The sequence below is a fragment of the Lolium rigidum genome, chromosome 1, assembly GCF_022539505.1.
Source record: "Lolium rigidum isolate FL_2022 chromosome 1, APGP_CSIRO_Lrig_0.1, whole genome shotgun sequence".
Classification (NCBI taxonomy): Eukaryota; Viridiplantae; Streptophyta; class Magnoliopsida; order Poales; family Poaceae; genus Lolium; species Lolium rigidum.
In genome coordinates this window covers 72,205,894-72,230,091 of record NC_061508.1, presented here as the reverse complement: position 1 = coordinate 72,230,091, position 24,198 = coordinate 72,205,894, and the positions used below count along the sequence as shown (strand labels likewise).

Here is a 24,198-nt window from a genome sequence, read left to right as displayed (position 1 = left end):
TTGACCTCTTCCTCCCCGAGTTCGATAAACCTTGGGTAATCCACTTAAGGGAAACTTGCTCGCTGTTCTACAAACCTCTCGCTCTTGGAGGCCCAACACCTGTCTACAAGAATAGAAGCACCCGTAGACATCAAGCACTTTTCACGGCGCCGTTGCTCGGGAGGAAAGGTAAAAGGCACTCATACTTCGGTTCCAGGTAACAGTACTTTTCTGGCGCCATTGTGTGTGTGCTCGAAGCTATTTCCTTTAGACTCTGCAATTGCGACATTTGGTTTCTTGTTTACACTAGTTAGGCATAATGGACAACAAAGAGCTTCTTATTCTATTTCCTGATTTAAGACATGGATGGTTTGATACAAAAATTAAAAAACCTATGGAACCTTATTTACATGATAGTAGCAATGTTATTAGTATGAATGCAATTACTGCTAATGCTATGAAGAAGTCTAAGCTTGGGGAAGCTAGTTTACATAAAAATAATCTTTTTTGCTCCTCCGCTTTAGAAGAAATATTTTGCTCTGATGATGCTTTATCTCCCATATGCGATAACTCTAATGATGCTTCTGATACTTTAAATCCACCTGCTGAAAGTATTCCATATAAAATACCTATGGAAATTATTGAACGTGTTATGGATAACCGCTATGAAGGGGATGGAACTGTCCATCCTAGGAATCATTTATTGTTTTTGCATGAATTATGCGGGTTATTCAAGTGTGCAGGTATTTCAATGGATGAAGTTAGAAAGAAATTATTTGTTATATCGCTATCTGGTGAAGCGGCGCATTGGTATAAACTATTGAAGGACGGGCGCTCTCTTGATTGGAAGGATATTGTGCCTCTATTTTATTCCAAGTTCTATCCCCCAAGTGAAATTCACAAAGATCGAAACCATATATATAATTTTTGGCCTCATGATGGAGAGAGTATTGCCCAAGCATGGGAGAGATTGAAGACTTTAATGCTCAAATGCCCCAATCATGAGCTTCCAGGTAATATCATCATTGATAATTTCTATGCAAGACTTTCTTTTCAAGATAAGACCTTGTTGGATACTACTTGTTCTGGATCATTCACGAGCAATAAAGAAGAGTTTAAAAGGGACCTTCTTGATCGGATTAAGGAGAACGCTGAAGATTGGGAGAACGACAAAGGTAAAGAGTCAGGTATAAACTATGATTATGAATGCATTGAAACTTTTATGAATACCGATAAATTTCGAAATATGAGTGCTACTTATGGTCTTGACTCTCAAGTTGCTGCAAATCTTTATAAAGCCTTTGCTTCTCATTTAGAATTGCCTAAAAAGAATTTTGATAAGTATCATGAACCTTTTAAAGAGGCTTGCATGAAGAATGACATTGTTGTTAATGATTGCAATAAGCATGCTCAAACTCCTAAGAATGCTATTTCCTATAAGCATGTTAATTTTTGTGGAATACATAGACCTTGTGGAATTAATCAAATAGAAGATGAATATTGTATCCATCACAGAAATGAAAAAACTAGAAAGTGGTCTAGAGCTCTAGATGATCTTGGAGAAAAAGTGTGTGCCCTCTATCCTTTTATTTGTGAACTTTGCCATAGAGTTGGTCATTTTAATTTTCAATGTTCCTCCAATGATAATTCAAACCCCATGAGTGCTGCAAAATTGTATTGTGATGATGAAATTATTCCTAATCAGCATGATGAACTTACCTTATTTTTGAAGTGTGAAGAGTTATCAAGAAAAATTTCTTTGTTAAATATTAACGATCTTGATATTGATGATGTCCTGCATGGTTGTCTTTCTTATTGCATTGATAATAGCCATACAAATACTTACATACAAAATATTTTAGAAGATGACACCTTGCCAAAATATGATAGGACCACTGTGTGTTTTCAATTAATTAATGAAAAGGAGGGATCCTCCCAAGTTTCTTCTATTGTTTCTAAAAGTAAATCAGGTTATGCGGACAAGCCACCCTTCAAGCCTCTTCCTCCTAAAGAAGGAAGCGAGGAGAGGGAAGAAGAGAAGAAGAAGAAGAAGAAGAAGGGAACGAAGAAGAAGAAGAAGAAGAAGAAGAAGAAGGAGAATAAAAAGAAAGAGGTAACGGCGTATCCCCGCGTGAATGAGATAACGCTAGGTAACCGTAAGTATGTTGCTCCTAATGATTATTGTGATAATGAATCTGAATATGATGATCTTCCTATGCCCTTTACATACATTAGCGATCATGATTTGAATGAGCATACTACTTTTGATATTACAAATCTCTGGGAAACTAATTCTGAAAATGATAATAATTGCCATAGTGTCAGTGCTATCCATGCTTCCTCCCATAATGATATAGAAAGCTCTAAGCTTGGGGAAGAGGTGTTTGAAAATCCTTTTGCTACTGGTCATTATGTTCTTGATACATCTCCTTGTAATAACAATGATGGTATGATCATAGATAAACCGACTGTGAAAGATAACTATTCTATTTCTTATGATGACACTCGTGCCTCCGATCTTTGATGATTATTATAAAGAATGCTATGATATAGGTTATAACTATCCTTATGAAACTTGTCATAGTCATGATTGGATTACCAAAAACAATTCTTTTAATATGCAACTTGTTTACCATGTTCAAATTCTTGATAATAATCTTGCTCCAATTACTATTAATGAGAATAACTCTTCTTATGCCAAAATTAATGATACTTCTATGCATATGAACCATGATAAGAATGTTTTAAGTGACGGGTATATTGTGGATTTCATCAATGATGCTACTGAAAGTTATTATGAGAGAGGGAAATATGGTTACATGCATCTTAATAATATTAAGTTTCCCCTCTTTATGTTGAGAATCTTTAAGTTACTCGTGTTTTATCCTCTTATGCTTGTTACTTTGCTCTTCATGAATTCATATGTGTATAAGATTCTTCTGCATAGGAAGCATGTTAGGCTTAAATATGTTTTGAATTGCCTCTTGAAGCTCTCTTTTGCTTCAAATACTATTTCTTGCGGGTGCATCACCAAAATTGCTGAGCCCATCTTAATGGCTATAAAGAAAGAACTTCTTGGGAGATAACCCATGTGTTATTTTGCTACAGTACTTTGTTTTATATTTGTGTCTTGGAAGTTGTTTACTACTGTAGCAACCTCTCCTTATCATGTTTTTGTGCCAAGTAAAGTTTCTATGTCAAAGTTGATGTTATATTTGGGATCGCTGCGCAGAAACAGCATTGCTGTCTGTCACGAATCTGGGCACAGTTCTCTGTAGAAAATTCGAAAAAATCTGCCAATTTACGAGCGTGATCCTCAGATATGTACGCAACTTTCATTAGTTTTGAGTTTTTCCATTTGAGCAAGTCTGGTGCCAGCTTTAAATTCGTCTTTACGGACTGTTCTGTTTTTGACAGATTCTGCCTTTTATTTCGCATTGCCTCTTTTGCTATGTTGGATTCATTTCTTTGATCCATTAATGTCCAGTAGCTTTATGCAATGTCCAGAAGTGAAAAGAATGTTTGTGTCACCTCTGAACATGTGAATTTTTGATTATGCACTAACCCTCTAATAAGTTTGCTTGAAGTTTGGTGTGAAGGAAGTTTTCAAGGGTCAAGAGAGGAGGATGATATACTATGATCAAGAAGAACGAAAAGTCTAAGCTTGGGGATGCCCCGGTGGTTCATCCCTGCATATTTCAAGAAGACTCAAGCATCTAAGCTTGGGGATGCCCAAGGCATCCCCTTCTTCATCGACAAAGTATCAGGTTCCTTCTCTTGAAACTATATTTTTATTCTGTCACATCTTATATACTTTACTTGGAGCGTCTGTATGCTTTTGTTTTTGTTTTTGTTTGAATAAATGATTGTTTGGGAGAGAGACACGCTCCGCTGGTTCGTATGAACACATGTGTTCTTAGCTTTTAATTTTCATGGCGAAGGTTGAAACTGCTTCGTTAATTGTTATATGGTTGGAAACGGGAAATGCTACATGTAGTAATTGGTATAATGTCTTGAATAATGTGAAACTTGGCAATTGTTGTGCTCATATAGATCTTGTTTAAGCTCTTGCATCATGTACCTTGTACCCATTAATGAATAATTACATAGAGCTTGTTAAAATTTGGTTTGCATGATTGGTCTCTCTAAGTCTAGATATTTTCTAGGTTGAGGTGTTTGAACAACAAGGAGACGATGTAAAGTCTTATAATGCTTACAATATGTTTATATGTGAGTCTTGCTGCACCATTTCATACTTGAGTTTGCTTCAAATAACCTTGCTAGCCTAAACCTTGTATCGAGAGGGAATACTTCTCATGCATCCAAATACTTGAGCCAATATTCATGCCATTTGTGTCCACCATACCTACCTACTACATGGTATTTCTCCGCCATTCCAAAGTAAATTGCTTGAGTGCTACCTTTAAACCATTCAAAATTTATCACCTCTGATTTGTGTCAATGTTTTATAGCTCATGAGGAAGTATGTGGTGTTTATCTTTCAATCTTGTTGGGCAACTTTCACCAATGGACTAGTGGCTTCATCCGCTTATCCAATAATTTTGCAAAAAGAGCTGGCAATGGGATTCCCAGTCCCAAATTAATTAACAAAAATAGACACTCCTCCATGGTATGTGATTGTTGGACGGCACCCGAAGGATTCGGTTAGCCATGGCTTGAGAAAGCAAAGGTGGGGAGGAGTGTCATCATAATAAAACTAAAATTAAAAGGCACTCCTTCGTGGTATGAGATTGTTGGCAGGCACCCGAGGATTCGGTTAGCCATGGTTTGTGAAAGAAAGGTTGGAAGGAGTGCCACCCAAAAATAAATAAAATGGGAGCCGCTCTTTGAAGGTTTGTCTGGCAAGGGGGTTAGAGTACCCGCTACCATTCGTTGACAACAACAAACACCTCTCAAAACTTTACTTTTATGCTCTCTATATGTTTTCAAAATCAAAGCTCTAGCACAAATATAGCAATCGATGCTTTCCTCTTTGAAGGGCCATTCTTTTACTTTATTGTTGAGTCAGTTTACCTATTCTTTCTATCTTAGAAGCAAACACTTGTGTAAATTGTGTGCATTGATTCTTACATGTTTACCTATTGCACTTGTTATATTACTTTGTGTTGACAATTATCCATGAGATATACATGTTAAAGTTTAAAGCAACCGCTGAAACTTATATCTTCCTTTGTGTTGTTTCAAAGCTTTCTACTAAGAATTTATTGCTTATGAGTTAACTCTTATGCAAGACTCATTGATGCTTGTCTTGAAAGTATTATTCATGAAAAGTCTTTGTTATGTGATTCATTTATTTACTCATTATCTTCATCATTGCTTCGAATCTCTGCATTTATCTCATGTGCTTTACAATAGTATGATCAAGGTTATGATGGCATGTCACTTAAGAAATTATCATTGTTATCGTTTTACCTGCTCGGGACGAGCAGAACTAAGCTTGGGGATGCTGATACGTCTCCAACGTATCGATAATTTCTTATGTTCCATGCTACTTTATTGATGATACCTACATGTTTTATGCACATTATATGTCATATTCGTGCATTTTCTGGAACTAACCTATTAACAAGATGCCGAAGTGCCAGTTCCTGTTTTCTGCTGTTTTTGGTTTCGAAATCCTAGTAACGAAATATTCTCGGAATTGGACGAAATCAACGCCCGAGTTCCTATTTTGCCCGGAAGCATCCAGAACACCCGAGAGCCGCCAGAGGGGGGCCCTGTGGGCCCCAGATGATAGGGTGGCGCGGCCAGGGCTGGGTCCGCGCCACCCTATGGTGTGGTCGCCCCTTCGCCCCTCCGACTCCGCCTCTTCGCCTATTTAAAGGTCCCTGACCTAAAAACCCTTACGGAGAGCCACGATACGGAGAAAACCTTCCAGAGCCGCCGCCATCGCGAAATCAAGATTCGGGGGACGAAGTCTCCGTTCCGGCACGCCGCCGGACGGGGAATTGCCCCGGAAGCCGTCTCCACCGCCATCTTCACCGCCATCGCTGTTCCCATGATGAGGAGGGAGTAGTTCTCCCCCGGGGCTGAGGGCTCTACCGTAGCTATGTGGTTAATCTCTCTCTCTGTACTTCAATACAATGATCTCATGAGCTGCTTTACATGATTGAGATCCATATGATGAGCTTTGTATCGCTACTAGTTGTGTGCTACTCATGTGATGTTATTAAAGTAGTCTATTCCTCCTCCACGTGTGTAAAGGTGATTAGTGCGTGCACCGTGTGGTTCTTGTCGTAGGCTATGATCATGATCCCTTGTAGATTGTGGAGTTAATTATCATTATGATAGTATTGATGTGATCTATTCCTCCTTCATAGTGTAATATGGACAGCGTGTGCACTATGTTAGTTCTTGGTTTATCTTGCAAAGATCTATTATGCTCTAAGGTTACTTAAACATGAATATCGAGTGTTGTGGAGCTTGTTAACTCCGGCATTGAGGGTTCGTGTAATCCTACGCAACGAATGATGTTCATTATCAAACAAGAGTGTATGTAGCACATATGAGAAGAAGTATTTATTATGCGATCAATGTTGAGAGTGTCCACTAGTGAAAGTATGATCCCTAGGCCTTGTTTCCAATACTGCAAACACCGTTTACTTACTTGTTCCGTTGCATGTTTACTCGCTGCCATATTTTATTCAGATTGCTATTACCACTCATATACATCCATATTACTTGTATTTCACTATCTCTTCGCCGAACTAGTGCACCTATACATCCGACAAGTGTATTTGGTGTGTTGGGGACACAAGAGACTTCTTGCTTTGTGATTACGGGGTTGCTTGAGAGGGATATCTTTGACCTCTTCCTCCCTGAGTTCGATAAACCTTGGGTAATCCACTTAAGGGAAACTTGCTGCTGTTCTACAAACCTCTGCTCTTGGAGGCCCAACACTGTCTACAAGAATAGAAGCACCCGTAGACATCAGGCACCTTTAGTCGTGGTTGGCCAGGCCAACCGCGACTAAAGCCCCTCCCGTCCCCCAGCTGTCGAGCGAGCCCGCTGGGCCCAGACCTTTGGTCGCGGGTCGCCTCCCGAACCACGACTAAAGACCCCTTTAGTCGCGGTTCGAATATTTTGGGGACGAATGGGGGTGGATGGAAGCCTCTTTTTCTACTAGTGTACCCGTGAAAGTCTTGTGTGATCTGCTGTTCCATTGGGAATTAGACGGTAGCAACTTACCGCTTTGTGGTCGGCTGCTACGTGCGCAAGTCTGTGGAGTTGCGAATATCTTGCGGGGTTGAGAGCTGTTGCATTGGCAACAGGTATCAATCGAGAGACTTTGTTGCATCATACAAGTTATCATCCACTTCATCATCATATATCTTCGCTGTGTTCATCGCGTGATCATCATCACCACCATTGCTTGCTGCGAAGATCGGGCCACCCCATATCATCTTGGTATCAGATTTCAGTGTTTCCTCGGTAAAGACATCCACAATTCACCCCATAGTTGAGTTGTGAGTGTTTCCTATCTAGAAAAAGCAAAAAAAAAGTTAGGGTTAGGGTTTGCCATAGCCTTAGATTGCACTAATTTCGAGTTTTAGTTGCTTTTCGTAGTTGTTTTTGCGTATCTCTTTCTTCCATCTAGTATTGTTAGGGTTTGTGTTTCCGCTATCATCTAGTTTTAGTTTTTATTACTCTGAGTCCACATAGCGTACAGTGTGCTTGTTCCCAAACATAGACACAACTTTTTGAAATAAGCGACTAAGAACTTTCCCAAAAGAGACTAGTTTTACCGCTCGACAGGCTGCTCGTTAGGGTTTTGGTGCTTTGCATTTTCTGTTGGCCGTGTTACAAAGAGTTGAGTCATACAAATAAAAAAAACAAAGAGAAAATAGAAACAAAGCAAAAAAGAGCTACAAGTGCTCCGTGTGATAAAAAGAAAATCCAAAAAGAAAAAGTGTGAAGTGCTAGTAAGATCAAGTGAAGGCCTAGTTTACTTTTCTGCACCTGTAGTTGAGCAATCGTGTGCATGTTCGTTAAGCTTTGCTAGTGTCTCTCGAGAGAATTGCAACCTTTTCTTCCATCTAGTTGCATTGCCACATTTATCGCCTTGTGTGAGTATCATTGATTGTCTACGGTCAGCACTAGAGCTTGTTACTAGTGCAAATAGGTAGCCTACCTACAGCCCCACATATATCCTGCTTTGCCGTGTGATTTGTTCTTATACCCTTGATATTCTCTTTGCTACATTTGTGCACTAGTTGTCACTAGAAGTGGTAAGCAACACTAATTCACTTTGGAGCGGTAAGATTTCCTTTTCTTATCAGTTTTGAGTGAGTTGTGAGAGTACCACCACAGATTTTGTTTTAGTGCATGATACGTCTCCAACGTATCTATAATTTCTGATGTTCCATGCTAGTTTTATGACAATACCTACATGTTTTGTTCACACTTTATATCATTTTTACGCATTTTCCGGGACTAACCTATTAACAAGATGCCGAAGTGTCAGTTCCTGTTTTTTGCTGTTTTTGGTTTCAGAAATTCTACACAGGAAATATTCTCGGAATTGGACCCCACGAAGACAGAAGTCAATATTTTACCGAGACGGACCCAGGGAGCCAGAGAAGGGCCAGAGGGGGGCCAAGGGGCCTCCACACCATAGGGGGGCGCGGGTGGACCCCTGGTCGCGCCGCCATATGGTGTGGGCCCCTCGGGACCCCTCCGAGGCCGCCCTTCTGCCTATATATTCTTCCAGTCGCGAAAGCCTAAGGGAATCAGTCATATTCCACGAAGATTTACGTAGCCGCCGCCATCGCAAGCCAAGTTCGGGGGACAGAAGTCTCTGTTCCGGCACGCCGCCGGGACGGGGAATTGCCCCCGGAATCCATCTCCACCGACACCACCGCCATCTTCATCGCCGTTGCTGTCTCCCATGATGAGGAGGAGTAGTTCTCCCCTGAGGCCGAGGGCTCTACCGTAGCTATGTGATTCAATCTCTCTCTCTTATGATGTGATCTTTATGTGATCATAGGCTTTGCAATCTAGATGTCATATGCCACTCAAGTGTTTTATTATGTGAACTTCGGAGTTACTGTGACCTCGGTGTAAAGGTACAGTGTGTGTGTGCCGTGTGTAACTCCCTTATGAATTGTGGTGTGTTAGTACCTCCTATGAATGCTCACGATGATAGTGTGGGGTGTTTATTAGTACTTGGGAATACTCCTTTGAGGTGTGCTTTTGCACACTTGCCCAATGAATTTGAGTTCTTTATCCAACAAGAGAGTGTTTTCAGAGTAGTATGAAGTGCTTATATTTATATTCAATTATGATTGCAATGTTGAGAGTGGCCACTAGTGAAAGTATGATCCCTAGGCCTTGTTTCCAAATACTACAAACACCGCTTATTTACTGTTTTACTGCATCTTTATTTCTTGAAATATTTATTTCAGATCGCAATTACCGTTTACCACCATCTATACCACCTGCGTTTTAATATCTCTTCGCCGAACTAGTGCACCTATACATATGACAAGTGTATTAGGTGTGTTGGGGACACAAGAGACTTCTTGTATCTTAATTGCAGGATTGCTTGAGAGGGATATCTTTGACCTCTACCTCCCTGAGTTCGATAAACCTTGGGTGATTCACTTAAGGGAAACTTGCTGCTGTTCTACAAACCTCTGCTCTTGGAGGCCCAACACTGTCTACAGGAATAGAAGTGTGCGTAGACATCAATCGTCGAACCTGGGGTATTCGCAGATCAGCCGCTTGTTTAATTTTAGCGGCTGGATCCGACAAGTGAACCAACTCAAGATTAGGTCCATTTCGATTAAACCGCCATGGACCATCCAGGAGATCCTCCGAGCCACCTTGTCCAGCTCCGGATATTGAGGAAGGGCAGTGATGAAGCTCCAGCTGGCGAGCTCCTCCGGAGGTTGGTTGGCGAAGGCGGGGAGACCATCGTGGACGTCCGAAACCGAGATATTCTTGACATAAAACCATCCGGCGTTCCAGTACCGGACAGACTCGTGGGAAGAAAGAGTCGAAAAGATCCTCTTAGTGTGGAGCACGAAAGTCATGCTGCCGCAATTAACCATAGCCTTTTTGACTCTATAGAAAAACTGCCATAGGCGGACATTCAGTCGGACTCCGAGATAGCCCTCGCAGAGAGTTGCAAAGTTGGAGAGCAGGAGAAATGAATTCGAACATATATTGTGTGGTTGGAGACCATATGTGTTAAGCACTGACAAAAAGAATTCGGAAGGGGAAGAGAAAGACCCCGCTCCACCCAAGCTTTGGTGAAGACTCGTTCGTCAGGCTCTGGGGTCGGAGTGCTGGAGTCTTTGTTGAAACTCCAGGTATCCGGAGCTATGAGTCCTTATTTTTCGAAGGCTCTAAATTCCAACACAGTGACTTCGCTGGGCCACCATTGAACCTTCTCCCCTTCACGGTTCCGGTCCTTCGATCCCTTCTTCTGCTCCACCTCCAGAACTTTAGCAGCCATTCTAGCTTGACCCTCTAGTTCCGCTTGGATATCTTCAACTGTTGGGATCCGACCAAGAATATTGCTGGAAGAGGCGGAATAAGGTTGAGCTAGCCTAGTATCGGAAATATTGGGCGGAAGGAATGCTAAAGGCTCAACAAAGGTTGGTTCCGTTGAGTTTAGTGGTGGGCTATTCGGAGAGCTACCAGTGAACCTAGGTGAGCTAGTGTACATGTTTCCGGCTGCATGCATATGATAAAAACTTAGGAAGCCGGATCCCGCTAAGTCTATCTTCTAAAAGTCCGGTGGACTTACTGGCAACGGCGTGGCGGTTCCCCGTGATGCCGGCAAAGGAGAAGGTCACATGCTTGACGCGCAGGCCTCCGACGAGACCAAAAATCGGCGACGAAGACGAATTCCCGATCAAACGCGAGCAGCTCGGGTCGAGGAAGGCCTTGGAGCAGCGGTGGTTGAAGCTTTTCGGGAAATAGTTCGCCGGAGTGAGATCTAACGGGCGCGCTGGCGCGAGGAAGAAGATGAAGTGGTGACGTGCGGTGAAAAAGTGAAACTGACCGTTCGAATGGGGTATTTATAGGCCTCGCATGGAGATTCATGCGTCAGATTCTATGGTGGGAACGGAACGGTCGCGCGTTAGATGATCGCCATGTGTCTTAGGACAAAAGCGGTGAAATGAACGCAGTGGTGACCTAACTGCACGCCTCCGAAATTTCCGGCTAAACATCCGCATATCCTAAAATTTAGCGCGGTAAAAGGGGAAGTTATGTGCGACGTGGGAGAGAAAACTGCTAAGTTACCGTTAAAAAAGAACGAATGATTTCCGGTTGAATGAAGTCGAAAATGATAAAGTATTGGAAGCTCTTCGAGATTCTCTTCGGATCCGGACAGAGATAGGCAGAAAAGAATGACGAATCTTGAAGAACTTCGGGGCTACTGTTGTGGGTATACTTTATGGGTATATCAACGACGTGGTCTAGATCCGGCAAGCCCGGGTGGCCCACAGATGGTGATGGTGGCATATGGCCCATCGGACGGCCCAGTTGCTATTGATAGAAGATGGATGAAGTCTAGCCCAGGAACAGGAGCCGGATCTTAACCGACCTATGCAGATAGTCGGATCCGTGAAGGCCCATGAAGTATCCGGATCCAATACGGCGTATAAGGCAAGGTGGAACCTTGACGTGCATGGCGATGTAATATTCCGTAGTTAGGCATCTTGTATTCCGGCTAGAACTCTCCATGTAAACCCTACATCCTGGCGCCTTTATAAGCCGGATCCCGGGAGCCCTAGAGGCACGACCACAACTCACTGTAACAACGCGAAAGCGCCCAGATAATTTCAGACAAACAGCAGTAGGCCCTGTCATTGTGCAGGTGATCGAAGCTGGGTAAATCGCGTACCACCGTCCCGAGGACTCTCCGTCCGATGGCCCCTACTTCTTCTCCCCCTTGTGAGGATCCATCCTTCAAAGGAACCGTCGAATAGGCAACGACACCGTCGCTGGCAACGTCGCCTCCGTCCTCCTCCTCCTCACTCGGCGTGGAGGCAGGGTCGCTGGGCGGAGCTAGGGTCGCTTGGCGTCGCAGGGGTTTCCCACCAATGTCGCCATCCTGGCGGCTTGCCCTCGCTCTGTGAGTCCGACGGCAAGGTTCGACGTGAATTACAGCAGGCGTAGGGGTTATAATCCGTGGGGATTAATGGCAGCACGTATAACGAAGAGGCATGTGGTTGCTCTTCCTCAGTGGTTCGGCGCTCCATTCCGGCGGTTGGCGGGTTGATCGACGCGGTTGTCACTCCGGCGGTTGACATCGGCGCACTTGCTGTGCTTTAATTCGAGGCTGATCGAGCGAGGGTTGCTGCCAGGCGGGCCCGTAGGAGAAACGAGCGGACGCTAGGCGCGTCCGCGGAGACGCAAACCTGCCGCATATTTGCGCCGCGTTTGTGTAGCTACGGCCCGGACACGATGCGTCGCCCCGCTGGAGCAGGATGCAGACGCCGGTCCGCGACTCCGCGCGGACGCAAACGGTGGCACACGTCGCCCGCTGGAGATGTCCGTAAAAAACTCTATGGAAAAGCACAAGTCACCTATGCATCTTAGGCGAGTCACTTTAGTTGTAGATAGCTATATTTTCAGCTTGGTGGGTAGGTTCCATCGTCCATTGTCTCGTTTCCCAAGTACCGACGCATGTGTCCGTGGCTCCTTGCTAACCTTACCGCCCTCTGCCTCAACGAGCCGTACGGCTGAAGAGTTGCTACCTGGATCGATCAACATAGCACGTCTCACACAGGCCGGCTGCCGCGAATCAAACCCAGAAAGAGACCCTTAACATTTCTATATAGAGCTGTCGCGTTGTCATGACACAGATCAGATGTTCTGTGTTTGACTTGGATGAAAAGGACAAACTAGCTGTAGAGAGTAGAAATTTGGCACGAGTTCTGATCTTCAAATCGGGACGCCATTTTCCATGGGTGCCATATTTATTCACATGTACCAATCAGATCGCCCAGACTTGAGCTAGTACCATATTTTCCACGACTACGTACGAAAGACTCGGCCTGGACGATCGAGCTGGACAAAGAGAAGTGACATTTTACTTTTTTGAAGGTAGTAGGTCAGAAAAGAAGAAGCCGACGGCGAAATGGCAGGAGAAATGTGATGTCGAAAAGCAAGCATATTACTATGGGTAGTGATAGCCACAGCCAGCGATCTCTCGTCCAGTTCCCACTTCCCACCCATGGCGGCAAAGACCTAAAACGAGCAACCACAGATCAACTTGCCTCCGACACGGCTAGCTATACCAGCACCTGACCTAACCGATACCCACTCACTCGCAATCTGGGCTTGTCCCCTGACCTCCGCACACACAAGTAGAGAGTAGATACAAGTCCCCGTTCAAGTAGATCGATGCAAGTCTCACTCTACTAATTCCCAGCGAGAATGTTTGCAGCAAATGAAACTGAGGAGGAACAATAGACAACTGCAGGAATATTTGCAACAGAATAGTCGGAAGGATTAAAATAGTTGTCGGAGAGATCGGTTCCGCTGATATTGGCCAGTTCGGGGATTCTTGCTTCTTCCAAATCGTGTCATTTTCTTGGCCTAGTGCGCATCACGCATGTCCATTTTTTTAATGGTGACATGTTTTCTTGAAAACGTGTCTGTTGATTCGCATTTGGATTTCTTGTCCTAGCGCGCGTGTGATAAGAACGAGCAAGGACGATAGTTGGTACTAGCTAAGCTCGTAGTTCTTGCGAGAAGGAAGCTACAAGAAGGGTGTGTGCGTGGCTTGCTTCCGCTGCTCGCCCTCTCAACCGAAGCCCAAACCGAGAAATCTTCTTGCCCAGAAAAAAATCTTCTCTTCCCCGCTCGCGCTCCCGGGTTCGCGCAACGGTGCAGGTGCAGCACACTGCGCGTGGGCGGGCGCAACGACGGAGGTGGCCAGTTGCACGCCGGGCGGTTGGCGGCAGTTCTGCAACGTGACGCGCGCGTGACCCACCAACGGACAGGAAAATGGACGCGGAGAGCGGCGGCGGCGAGGCGAGGACGCCGGCGCGGAGGAAGGTGAGTCTGGGCCGCTGCTTTATTGGATTCCGCCGTGTGCAAGATTTCGATCTCTGGTGCGGTTCTCGGTTCCACGGCGACTGACGGCGGTTTCTTGGTTTCTTGGCGGCGGTTGCTCGCTCGCAGCGGCCGTGGAGCGCGGAGCTTCTGCTGGCGTACCAGAGCCTCGGGGTGGTGTACGGCGACGTGGCCACGGCGCCGCTCTACGTCTTCAAGAGCGCCTTCGCCGGCGGGGACATCGAGCATTCCGCGGGGAACGAGGAGATCTACGGCGTGCTCTCCCTCGTCTTCTGGACGTTGACCCTCATCCCGCTCCTCAAGTACGTCTTCCTCGTGCTCCGCGCCGACGACCACGGCGAGGGCGGCACCTTCGCGCTCTACTCCCTCATCTGCCGCCGCGTCCGCGCCGGCCTCCTCCCAGGCGGCTGCGGCGGCGGCGACCTTGCGGTGCAACCGCGCGAGGGCGCGGCGCCCCGCCTCTCGAGCGTGCGCGCCGCCCTGGAGCGGCACAGGGTCCTGCAGAGACTGCTGCTCCTGCTCGCCCTCCTCGGGACCTGCATGGTCATCGGCGACGGCGTCCTCACCCCTGCCGTCTCCGGTCGGCGCCCTCCTCCCCCCACAGATTTAGTTGCCTTCCTGTTATTGCATTGGTACAGCCTGCCTGATGTCCTCTTCTTGCTCTGTTTTCAGTGATCTCGGCGGTGTCCGGGCTCGAGCTCTCGCTGGACAATAAGCAGCACGAATGTAGGTCAATTGCTTGCCCTGCTCGCGTTTACGATTCCTCGATACGCATGTGTGGTTCCAATACTAGCAGATTCCGATTGAACATATTCTAGCAATCAAGTTACTTGTTGCTTTTAGAAAAAAATTCTGAAACCTGAATACTACACTTGTTGAGTAGTGTGTCTGAATGTGTTGTGACATGTTGGTTTTCAGATATACTGCTACCGGTAACATGCGCTATACTGGTGGGCTTGTTCGCCCTGCAGCACTACGGCACACACAGGGTCGGCTTCATTTTCGCGCCCATCGTCTGCTTGTGGCTTCTCTGCATCAGCGCCATAGGGGTCTACAACATCATCCACTGGAATCCGCATGTGTACCGAGCTCTTTCGCCGTACTACATGTACAAATTTCTTCAGAAGACTCAAACAGGTGGCTGGATGTCACTGGGTGGGATCCTTCTATGCGTAACCGGTATGGCAAGAATACAGGCTATTGTGCTGCATTTGACTCCACCACTTTGATGTATGATGATGATGATAAGTCGACCCCATTTAAAACTATTCAAATTCGCAGGCTCTGAAGCTATGTATGCGGACCTTGGACATTTTTCGCAGTCTTCGATTAAGGTAAGAGATCAGTGTCTTAGCTTGAAGTTTCATTTCATAGTCCTTTGCCGGTCCCTTTGCCTTTGAATTAGCCACTTTTAGTTTCCCTACTAGTAACAGGGTGCATATGCATTAAATTCTGCAATGTTTAATAGGAGTACCATTGCACGCATTATTTAAGTAATCGAAGTTCGCACATAAAACAATTTCTGTAATATATGAAAAACCAATACTTGTGTTAGGACTTGGACTTTAAAGCAGTAAGAATGAATTATTTGAAGGGCAATTTTTTTTTTTACGGTGTGCACTGGACTATTGGTATCTCATGCAAATTTGTATGTTCCTTTTCTTTTTTGCCAAAACAATATCAGGTTTTAGCTCCCTTACTGTTATGCTTTACTTCACCTTAAGTTCTTATTTATGTCTAAACTCCCTTGCCGCTATGCTTTACTTCGAACAGATAGCTTTCACATCTTTAGTTTACCCAGCTCTAATACTGGCATATATGGGACAAGCTGCTTACATTTCAAGACATCACAATTTCGAGAATATTAATCATATTGGATTCTACGTATCCGTCCCAGGTACTCTTTATATTTTCATTTTCACCCTCACGGGTAACCACTTTTGTGAGTATAACTGTATAACAGGTTCTTCCTTTTATTATTTACTTACACGATAATCTCTTTCTAGAAAAAATCAGATGGCCTGTTCTGGTGATTGCAATTCTCGCAGCCGTTGTCGGGAGCCAAGCAGTTATTACTGGCACATTCTCAATTATCAAACAGTGCTGTTCCTTAAATTGCTTCCCTAGGGTGAAGATTGTGCATACATCCTCTACAGTACATGGCCAGATATACATACCAGAGATCAACTGGATCTTGATGATACTATGCCTTGCTGTTACTATAGGCTTCAGAGATACGAAGCACTTGACAAATGCACAAGGTAACAAGCACATTTACATAAGCTTATCATTATAATAAGGCATGCATATTTTCCTCTTACCATGAACCACCAAAAGATGCAAACACTTTCTGTTAATCTTGTAATTTTGTATATAAATTTTATGGTCAACTTTAGATGCCAAGCTAACGTGGTTTTTTCATTGTTCAGGTTTGGCGATCATAACTGTTATGCTTGTCACGACTTGCTTGATGTCACTGGTTATAGTCCTTTGCTGGAACAAGAACATAGTGTATTCCCTTGGGTTCCTTTTTTTCTTTGGTGCAATTGAAGTTCTTTACTTCTCAGCATCCCTTGTCAAATTTCGCGAAGGGGCTTGGGTACCCATCACCCTGTCCTTCATTTTCATGATGGTGATGTGCGTGTGGCACTATGGTACCATAAAGAAGTATGATTTTGATGTCCAAAACAAGGTCTCTATAAGTTGGTTCTTGAATCTTGGCCCTTCCTTGGGGATTGTTCGGGTCCGAGGCATTGGGCTCATACATACAGACATCATGTCTGGTATTCCAGCCATTTTCTCTCACTTTGTCACCAATCTGCCTGCATTTCATCAGGTATCTTATCATCGAACTTTTCTTTAACATTTTTGCTTTTAAAATACAAAAGAACACATTTCTAATATTCAATATATACTAAATAATTTGGCTTAGATCACAAGTGTGTTCATCTAGCTAACTTTTACAATGTTCGTACATATTTTTCACCAGGTTCTGGTCTTTCTATGCATTAAATCAGTACATGTACCACATATCCGACCTGAAGAGCGATTTTGGGTTGGTCGCATTGGCCCCAAACAATATCGTATTTACAGAGTGGTTGTCCGATATGGATACCGTGATGTCCCTAAGGATGATATAGAGTTTGAGAAGGACCTAGTCGGCAGCATTGCAGAATTCATCCGTTGTGGAGACTCTGACGATCAAAATGGCTCTCTAGACGGTGCCGCAGACTACTCCTTGGAGAGACTGTCTTCCATCAGCAAAGGTCTAACATTTCAGGAGGAGGGCAGTGAGATTAATGGATCAGATTCGTCGATACTATCCCCAGATAACGAGATATACCAGAACGCGATAGCGCCAAAGGCCAAGAGGGTAAGGTTTGTGCTTCCAAAGGGTGCCCAGATTGACACCGAGGTGCGCAGTGAGCTGCAGGAACTGTCAGATGCTAGAGAGGCAGGCATGTCTTTCATCATGGGACGAGCGCACATGAAGGCAAAAAGTGGGTCTGGTCTGGTAAAGCGGATCACGATAAACTTCATCTATGAATTCCTGAGAAGGAACAGCCGAGGTTCTGTAACTGCAGCTAACATACCTCATGCTTCGAGTTTAGAAGTAGGGATGGTGTGCCAGGTCTGATATGATGTCACCACCACGGTTAGTTGTTCATATATCCGTGTAAATATGTATATCCTAACAAGAAGAGGTATAGAGGATTCATGAAGCAGGGCACCGTTCGCCAAAATTGTAGAGCAGAAGTATGCATAGTTTTCTCTTAGATGTCTTATGTTGAGCTGATCTTTGTTTTGGCTCTTTGATAACTTACTGTCGTTTTCATCATATATGGGTCGCAAAGCTAAATGATGAATAAGGAAGATATCATTTTTGTGCATGGGTTTGCTGCCTGGGCTGTTTTGGAACCTGAATAAGTTACACTCTTAAATACTGAGAGGAAGATGAAAAGTAATAGCTGTCATGCGACAAGGATTTGGCAGAAGTTGGAGTAAGGTTTTGTAAAGTTTGATAATTCGTTATGTTATCCTTCGACAATGGAGTCCGGCCCCCAGGGATACGTGTGGGAAAAGCATATCGATTGAACAATGCTACACTTTGTTTTTTGCTAGTAGAGAAAGATTTTCCCATTAGTCACAATCAAAACGTATTGTTGAGCAACTTTTGGGGTTTAAAGTTTTTTGGTTTGAAAATAGTTGTATACAATGTCACAAACTCAAATTAGTCGATGGAAATCTGAGCAACCGTCTCTAGCCAAATCCTCATGCTTCTCCATTATTATTTTTTTAATAAGGGGAATATATTAATATCGATAGATACAAATTATACCCTAATGGTAGACAGGTGCACCTAATGGTAGTACAGATGCACACATTCAAAAAAAAACTAAGAAAAAGAAGTCCCGCTACAGTACTCTAGTCCTAGCAACAACAGTACAACCACCACCAAGACAACACCTGAAATCCAGTCTCTCCAAAAGTGACGCGTTCAAAAAGGGAACAGTGCACGAGCATCGTCGTCGCCAAATCAAAAGATCTTAGATTTTCACCCTGGAGATGGTCGCCGCTCTCAAAACAATGCCTTCAACAAGGCCATTGCCAAACTCAACTAATTAAGACTAGACCTTGGATTTTCACCCTGAAAGGTAAGACTCTAAACTTCTTCACCTGTGTTGCTGCCCCCACTTGCATACTGTTGTTACGAGACTCAGAATACCAAGCAAATACCTCAACAACACCATGACTCGATCCTCCGCTGGTAGTCCTCCAATCAAGCCTTTAAGAAATTCTCCGTCTCTGATATACCATGGACCAGAATGTCATCTGCTGGCAACACATAACGCTCCCTCCAGAACCAAACGGTCAGAATAAAAAAATGGGTGGGCACGGCCGAATACCTCCCAACCAGCAAACTCTAGGCACGAGCACTGTTACATTTACTAGAGCCTTCCGGAACTCAACATCCAGCCAAATCCAGACGGACATGCATAAGGAAGATCTTCGTCTTGGCACGAGATAGATTCGAGGACCACCACATTTATTCATGCCGATCGAGCAACCCGACGCGACACGCCGGAAACCTGCAAGCCATCGCTCCAAACCCTACCAACGAGGCCAAGGACAGCAGGGGAAAGGAGACGATAGTGCAGGGTCAATCCTCCACCGAAACTGGCCCAACACGCTCCATTAGTTGTAGGAAGGATCACATACGAATCCAATAAGTTTGCTATGAAATTACGTACATGAAAGAGGATGATTGTGCATTGTTCAAGATATAATCATTCTGAATGTTCCATATGGCCTGGGCTAACCAATTTTCAAATAAATTTGTTACATTACTTGCAAAAGGACGTGATATGAACTAATGTTGTATTGATTCACCTTCATTACAGAAATAATATTTCTTTACTCATTTTTCAATTTCTTTTACCAATTTATCTTTTGTGACTAATACTTTACTATGCAAGAACCACATAAAGATTCTATCTTTTGTGGTATTTTTATTTACCAAATTTTATGTACGAAGAAACTTTGTATGATCATTCATTTAATCTCGATATAGTGAATTTGACAGTAGAAGACCCGATGTTGTACACTTCCAAACAAATACATCGGGTTGCATAGATAAGTGGACATCCATCAAACGGCATCCATCTCCTTCGTTATCCGCTAGATCTTGCATAAAACCCATATTTAATGGCACTCGAGACATAACATTAGCCAGCAAAACTTGTTTTCGTTGAACTATATTAAATAAAGATGGATATTGTTGGGAAAGAGGCGTCTTCCCTACCCAGGTATGTTCCGAGAACTGAGTTCCCTCGCCATGAGCTATGGTGAAAGAGCCTCTTAAATAAACAATATATTTTTCGATAAAAGGAATATATATTAATATCGATAGATACTAAATACATCCAGCATCTGCAACAACGCAGTACCCTAATGGTAGTACGGATGCACACAACCAAAAAAAGAAACAAAAAACTAAGAAAAAGAAGTCACGCTATGGTACTCCAGTCCTAGCAACAACTGTACAACCACCACACCGAAAATACAGGCTCTTCACAAGCGACGCCTTCAAGAAGGGAACAGTGCACAAGCGTCGTTGTTGCCCGATCAAAAGTTCTTAGGTTTTCACCCTAGAGCTAGTCTCCGCTCTTACACTACTGCAGAAAAGCTTATAGCCGCCAGGTGGTTAGTGACAGGCAAAATTATGTCTGTCACTAGTAACCATAATCAGCGACAGGCATGTATAAGCCTGTCACTAGTAAAAAATACTAGTGACAGGCGCGTAAAAATGGATGTCACTGGTTATTTTTTCAGAGGCTGGCCGGGAGGGAAAAGTAGCTAGTGAAAGGTAGTAAAAGCGCCTGTCATTAGGCATGGGCCGGTATTTCCCGCGCGTATCCTCCGTGGGGGAAATTAACGTGGGGGAAGTAGTTCCCTAGGTTTTGGGCCCCTTATAACCAAACGAGCCCTTGGGAGATCTTTCCAGCACGCCATCTCCATGGGTCGGCCTTTCCCGCGCTTGTTACCTGGTCCAGCCACACACGCCCACACAGCAACAGTCCGGCCGATCAATATATCGGGAGGCAGCTGCGGAGCCTCCGCGAACAACGCCCCGCGCGGTTCCGGTCAAAAACTGCCGCGATCGCCTCGTATCCGTCCCGGAGTGTCGCGCGTCCGGCCGAAAACGTCTGCGAATCGTGGCGGCCTCGTATCCACACCGGAGTCCCGCCGGACTACAGGTCGCAGAAGACGTAGAGTCGGACGCTGTATTTGCCATGGCATATACTCCTCCGGTCCGTTTTAATCGACGAGCGTACAACGTATAAATACACGTGATCTTTGCAGCTCTTGCGTCGATTTAATCGGACCAGAGGTAGTAGTAATTAAATTCGGTGGTGAATCTCCGCAAAAAAATCCGCGGTGAATTGAAGGAGAAAAGTGTGCGGGGGGAGTGGGCGACTCGCCGGTCAAAATCCGAACCAGAGTTCCTAATCCCAAACCGCCCGCCGCCCTGCTCCCTCCAACGCCGCCAGATCCCCCAACCACCCTGCCCCCCAATGCCGCTAGACCTCAGCGCCGCCGCCCGATGCCAGGACTCTCTCCCCGGACGCGAACTTGGCCGAATCCCAGGCGCGGCCCTGCATCCGCCACGCCGCCGCCCGACACAAGGATGCCTCCTTGCATCCCTGCTCCTCGAAGCCGAACTACACCTGAAGGTACCTGAATATGCGTTTCTCATTTTGGCACAATATATGCTTCCTAATTTGCAGTCTAATTGGAGACCAATGCCTATCTTTTGGAATTGAACATTGGTATCACCATCGCTGGCCCGCTGGCAGGCAGGCCCGAACAGGGGAAATGCACAGCAAGGGATGAAATAAAGCAAATGGCCGTGTCTTAGATAAGCAAGGAATCGATCCAGTAGATCAAGGCTACAGGTTCCAAGTTGATCGATTGGAACAGTCAATTGTGAAACTTTCAATTTGCTAATTAAAGTAGTTCTCCTCTCAAAATCACATATTTTAAGTTGTTTACATCTTGATTTACAAACCAGTTCGGTTTTATGAGTTATGGACTTATGGTGATTCAACAGTTGTAGGTGTTAAACTGATAACCCTTGTATTGTTACATACATATCTGCAGGCCAAAAAAAATTAATCAAGTTTGTCCATCTTTTGAGGCTGTTTGACTAGGTGATTATGCTCCAACTTTGACCTTTGTATACTTTGGTGAGCATGCGGATAGAGGCAAATAGAGCTTGGAATAATACACTTGCTTGCTGCAGGTGTAACTGGAGTATCTCCAGTCCTGGAAAATCCATTGGTATATGCCATCAGTATGTTGCTATTTCAGTTTCTGAACGCAATTTGAAAAGGCACAGTGCATGCAAATGGAAGATGACGACTTCTTAAATAGGTAAATCTGAAACTACCCATTCTGTACAGGATTTCTGTACAAATATATGACTAAAGATGATCTCCATGATTTAATGTTGATTTTATCATATGTTGCTATTTCGTTGCACTCCTCTTCGTAGCATACTGAAGTCTGTGTGGTTGTGTCTCGCTCCTCTGCATCTAGGAACGTTTGGTCTTCAGAGTCATGTGGTCTATCTAAACATTGAGAAGTGGTGTCGCCTTCGGGCGTGTAGGATAAACAATCTGCAACTTTATAGATGAAAGTATCTGAATGCCAGATGATACATATTTGAAGGCTGTCGAGATCTACACCGCATAACTTTTTATTTCATATGAATGGATACATCCAATTATACAGTGTATACAATAATATAAATGCCCGCTGCAACGCGTATGGTATCATCTAGTTGAATTAATGTTCATTACGGCAATATAATCTGACATTGGATGCTAGTTCAATTATGCTCCTTATGCTTCCGGTGTATTTCTTAACCAGGTTAGGCTGGAGTAAATCGTCTAATGGCTTAAATTTTATGAACTATGTCGTCTATTGTTGGTTCTAGCTGAGTGACTTACTGTTCTGCCATGCTTCTTCTTGTTCCCGTAGGTTAATTTAGAGAGCTATAGTAAATATTTCTAATGTAAATTTATAGAGTAATATGTTGACACTTGGGTAACTTTGTTTTGCCTGCTCTTTGGTATAGTGTGCTTTGGTTCAACCCATGCAAAGTTGCCGTTGAAAACCTTACAGTTGTAGGATCTACTGCCGTCTACTACTATATGAGAATTTATACAGAAATATATTGCACTCTAATTTCGAAAATGAGGTGAGCATCAACTGCATTGGTTTTGAGTACTACAACACTACCGCTACTTGCTGCTAATGTTTTGCTTGCTGGTTTTACTATTGGTGATCTGTTTGCAAGTCCAATGCTGGTTTATATCTTTCTCTTGCGTTTGAAAAATATTGATTTCGAATTTGACTACTCTCCTTTTTTTCCAGGAAGGCAAGGCTGGGACTTATGGTGCTCACGTTGGAGGTGATACAGGCATGTTAGTGTCTTTTGGTTCGCCGAGTAGAAGATGTCGAAGTGGCTGGTTTTTGGTTTCTTTTGGTTCGCCTCTAGTTACCCTAGAGTTTTTACCGCTTAGTTTTAAAATTTGTGTAACTGATCGTATGTTTCCTATAATACGCTTTGTATTGTGCTTTTCTTGAATTCAATGTGAGATTGCGCATGTGAAATGCTATATTCTACCTACTTGTTAGTGCATATTCGTCGAGAATGTAATTAATTTTTTTAAAAACATCAAAATTCAGGCATGATAGATTCGTCAACAATGTAATTTTTTTTAAATAACAAAATTCATATCAGTGACAGGCATGATAATGGAGTAGTCACTAGTGAACCCAGAATGGATGCAGCCTTTCATCACGCTAGTGACATGCATTTTTTATGCCTGTCACTAGTTAACCTACCAGTGACAGGCATTCTTCACATCACTAGTGACAGGCAGTACCCTAGTGACAGGCGTATTGCCTGTCACTGATGAGTAAAATGTGCCTGTCACTGATAAGGATTTCTGCAGTAGTGTTAAAACAATGCTTTCAACAAGACCATTGTCAGACACAACTAATTAAGGCCAGACCTTGGATTTTCACCCTGAAAGGTAAGACCTTGAACTTCACATGTGCTACTTCTCCCACTTGCATACTGTTGTTAAGAATACCAAGCAAATCCCTCAACAACACCACGATTCGATCCTTCACTGCTAGTCCTCTGATCCGGCCTTCAAGAAATTCTCTGTCTCTGATACACCATGGACCAGAATGTCATCTACTGACAACACAAAATAGAGCTTCACGTCGCTCCCTCCAGAACCAAACGGTCAGAATAAAAGCATGGTTGCACACGACCGAATACCTCCAAAACCAGCAAACTCCAGACACGAGCACTGTTACATTTGCTAGCGGAGCCTTCCGGAACTCAACATCCAGCCAAATCCAGACGGATATGCATAAGGAAGATCTTCGTCTTGGCGAGAGAGAGATCCGAGGACCACCACCTATATTCATGTCGATCGGGCAGCCCCCACGCGACCTGCCGGAAACCTGCAAGCTGCCGCTCCAAACCCTACCAGCGACCCAAAGGGCAAGGCCATCAGGGGGAAGGAGACGACAGTGCAGGGTCGATCCTCCACCGGAACCGGCCCAACACGCACCAAA

At 44.1% G+C, this 24,198-nt stretch overlaps 1 protein-coding gene and 1 long non-coding RNA gene across 3 annotated transcripts; both read left to right on the top strand.

Annotated features, from left to right (window-relative positions):
- The first annotated feature begins 13,968 nt into the window (after positions 1-13,968).
- Positions 13,969-17,770, top strand: LOC124647139 (potassium transporter 24-like). The gene is made up of 9 exons (XM_047187123.1): positions 13,969-14,019; positions 14,146-14,617; positions 14,710-14,763; positions 14,956-15,216; positions 15,319-15,371; positions 15,811-15,934; positions 16,044-16,298; positions 16,467-16,873; positions 17,027-17,770. Exons 1-9 carry the CDS (start codon positions 13,969-13,971, stop codon positions 17,672-17,674), a joined length of 2,325 nt encoding a protein of 774 aa, XP_047043079.1. The 3' UTR covers positions 17,675-17,770.
- A 3,766-nt stretch (positions 17,771-21,536) lies between these two features.
- On the top strand, positions 21,537-23,222 carry LOC124675575. 2 transcript variants are annotated; one of them, XR_006993321.1, is made up of 3 exons: positions 21,537-21,749; positions 21,842-21,972; positions 22,978-23,222. It is a non-coding gene; the product is annotated as an uncharacterized LOC124675575 (long non-coding RNA). The 2 variants fall into 2 exon arrangements; XR_006993319.1 differs by having other exon boundaries at positions 21,537-21,972.
- Positions 23,223-24,198: the final 976 nt, after the last annotated feature.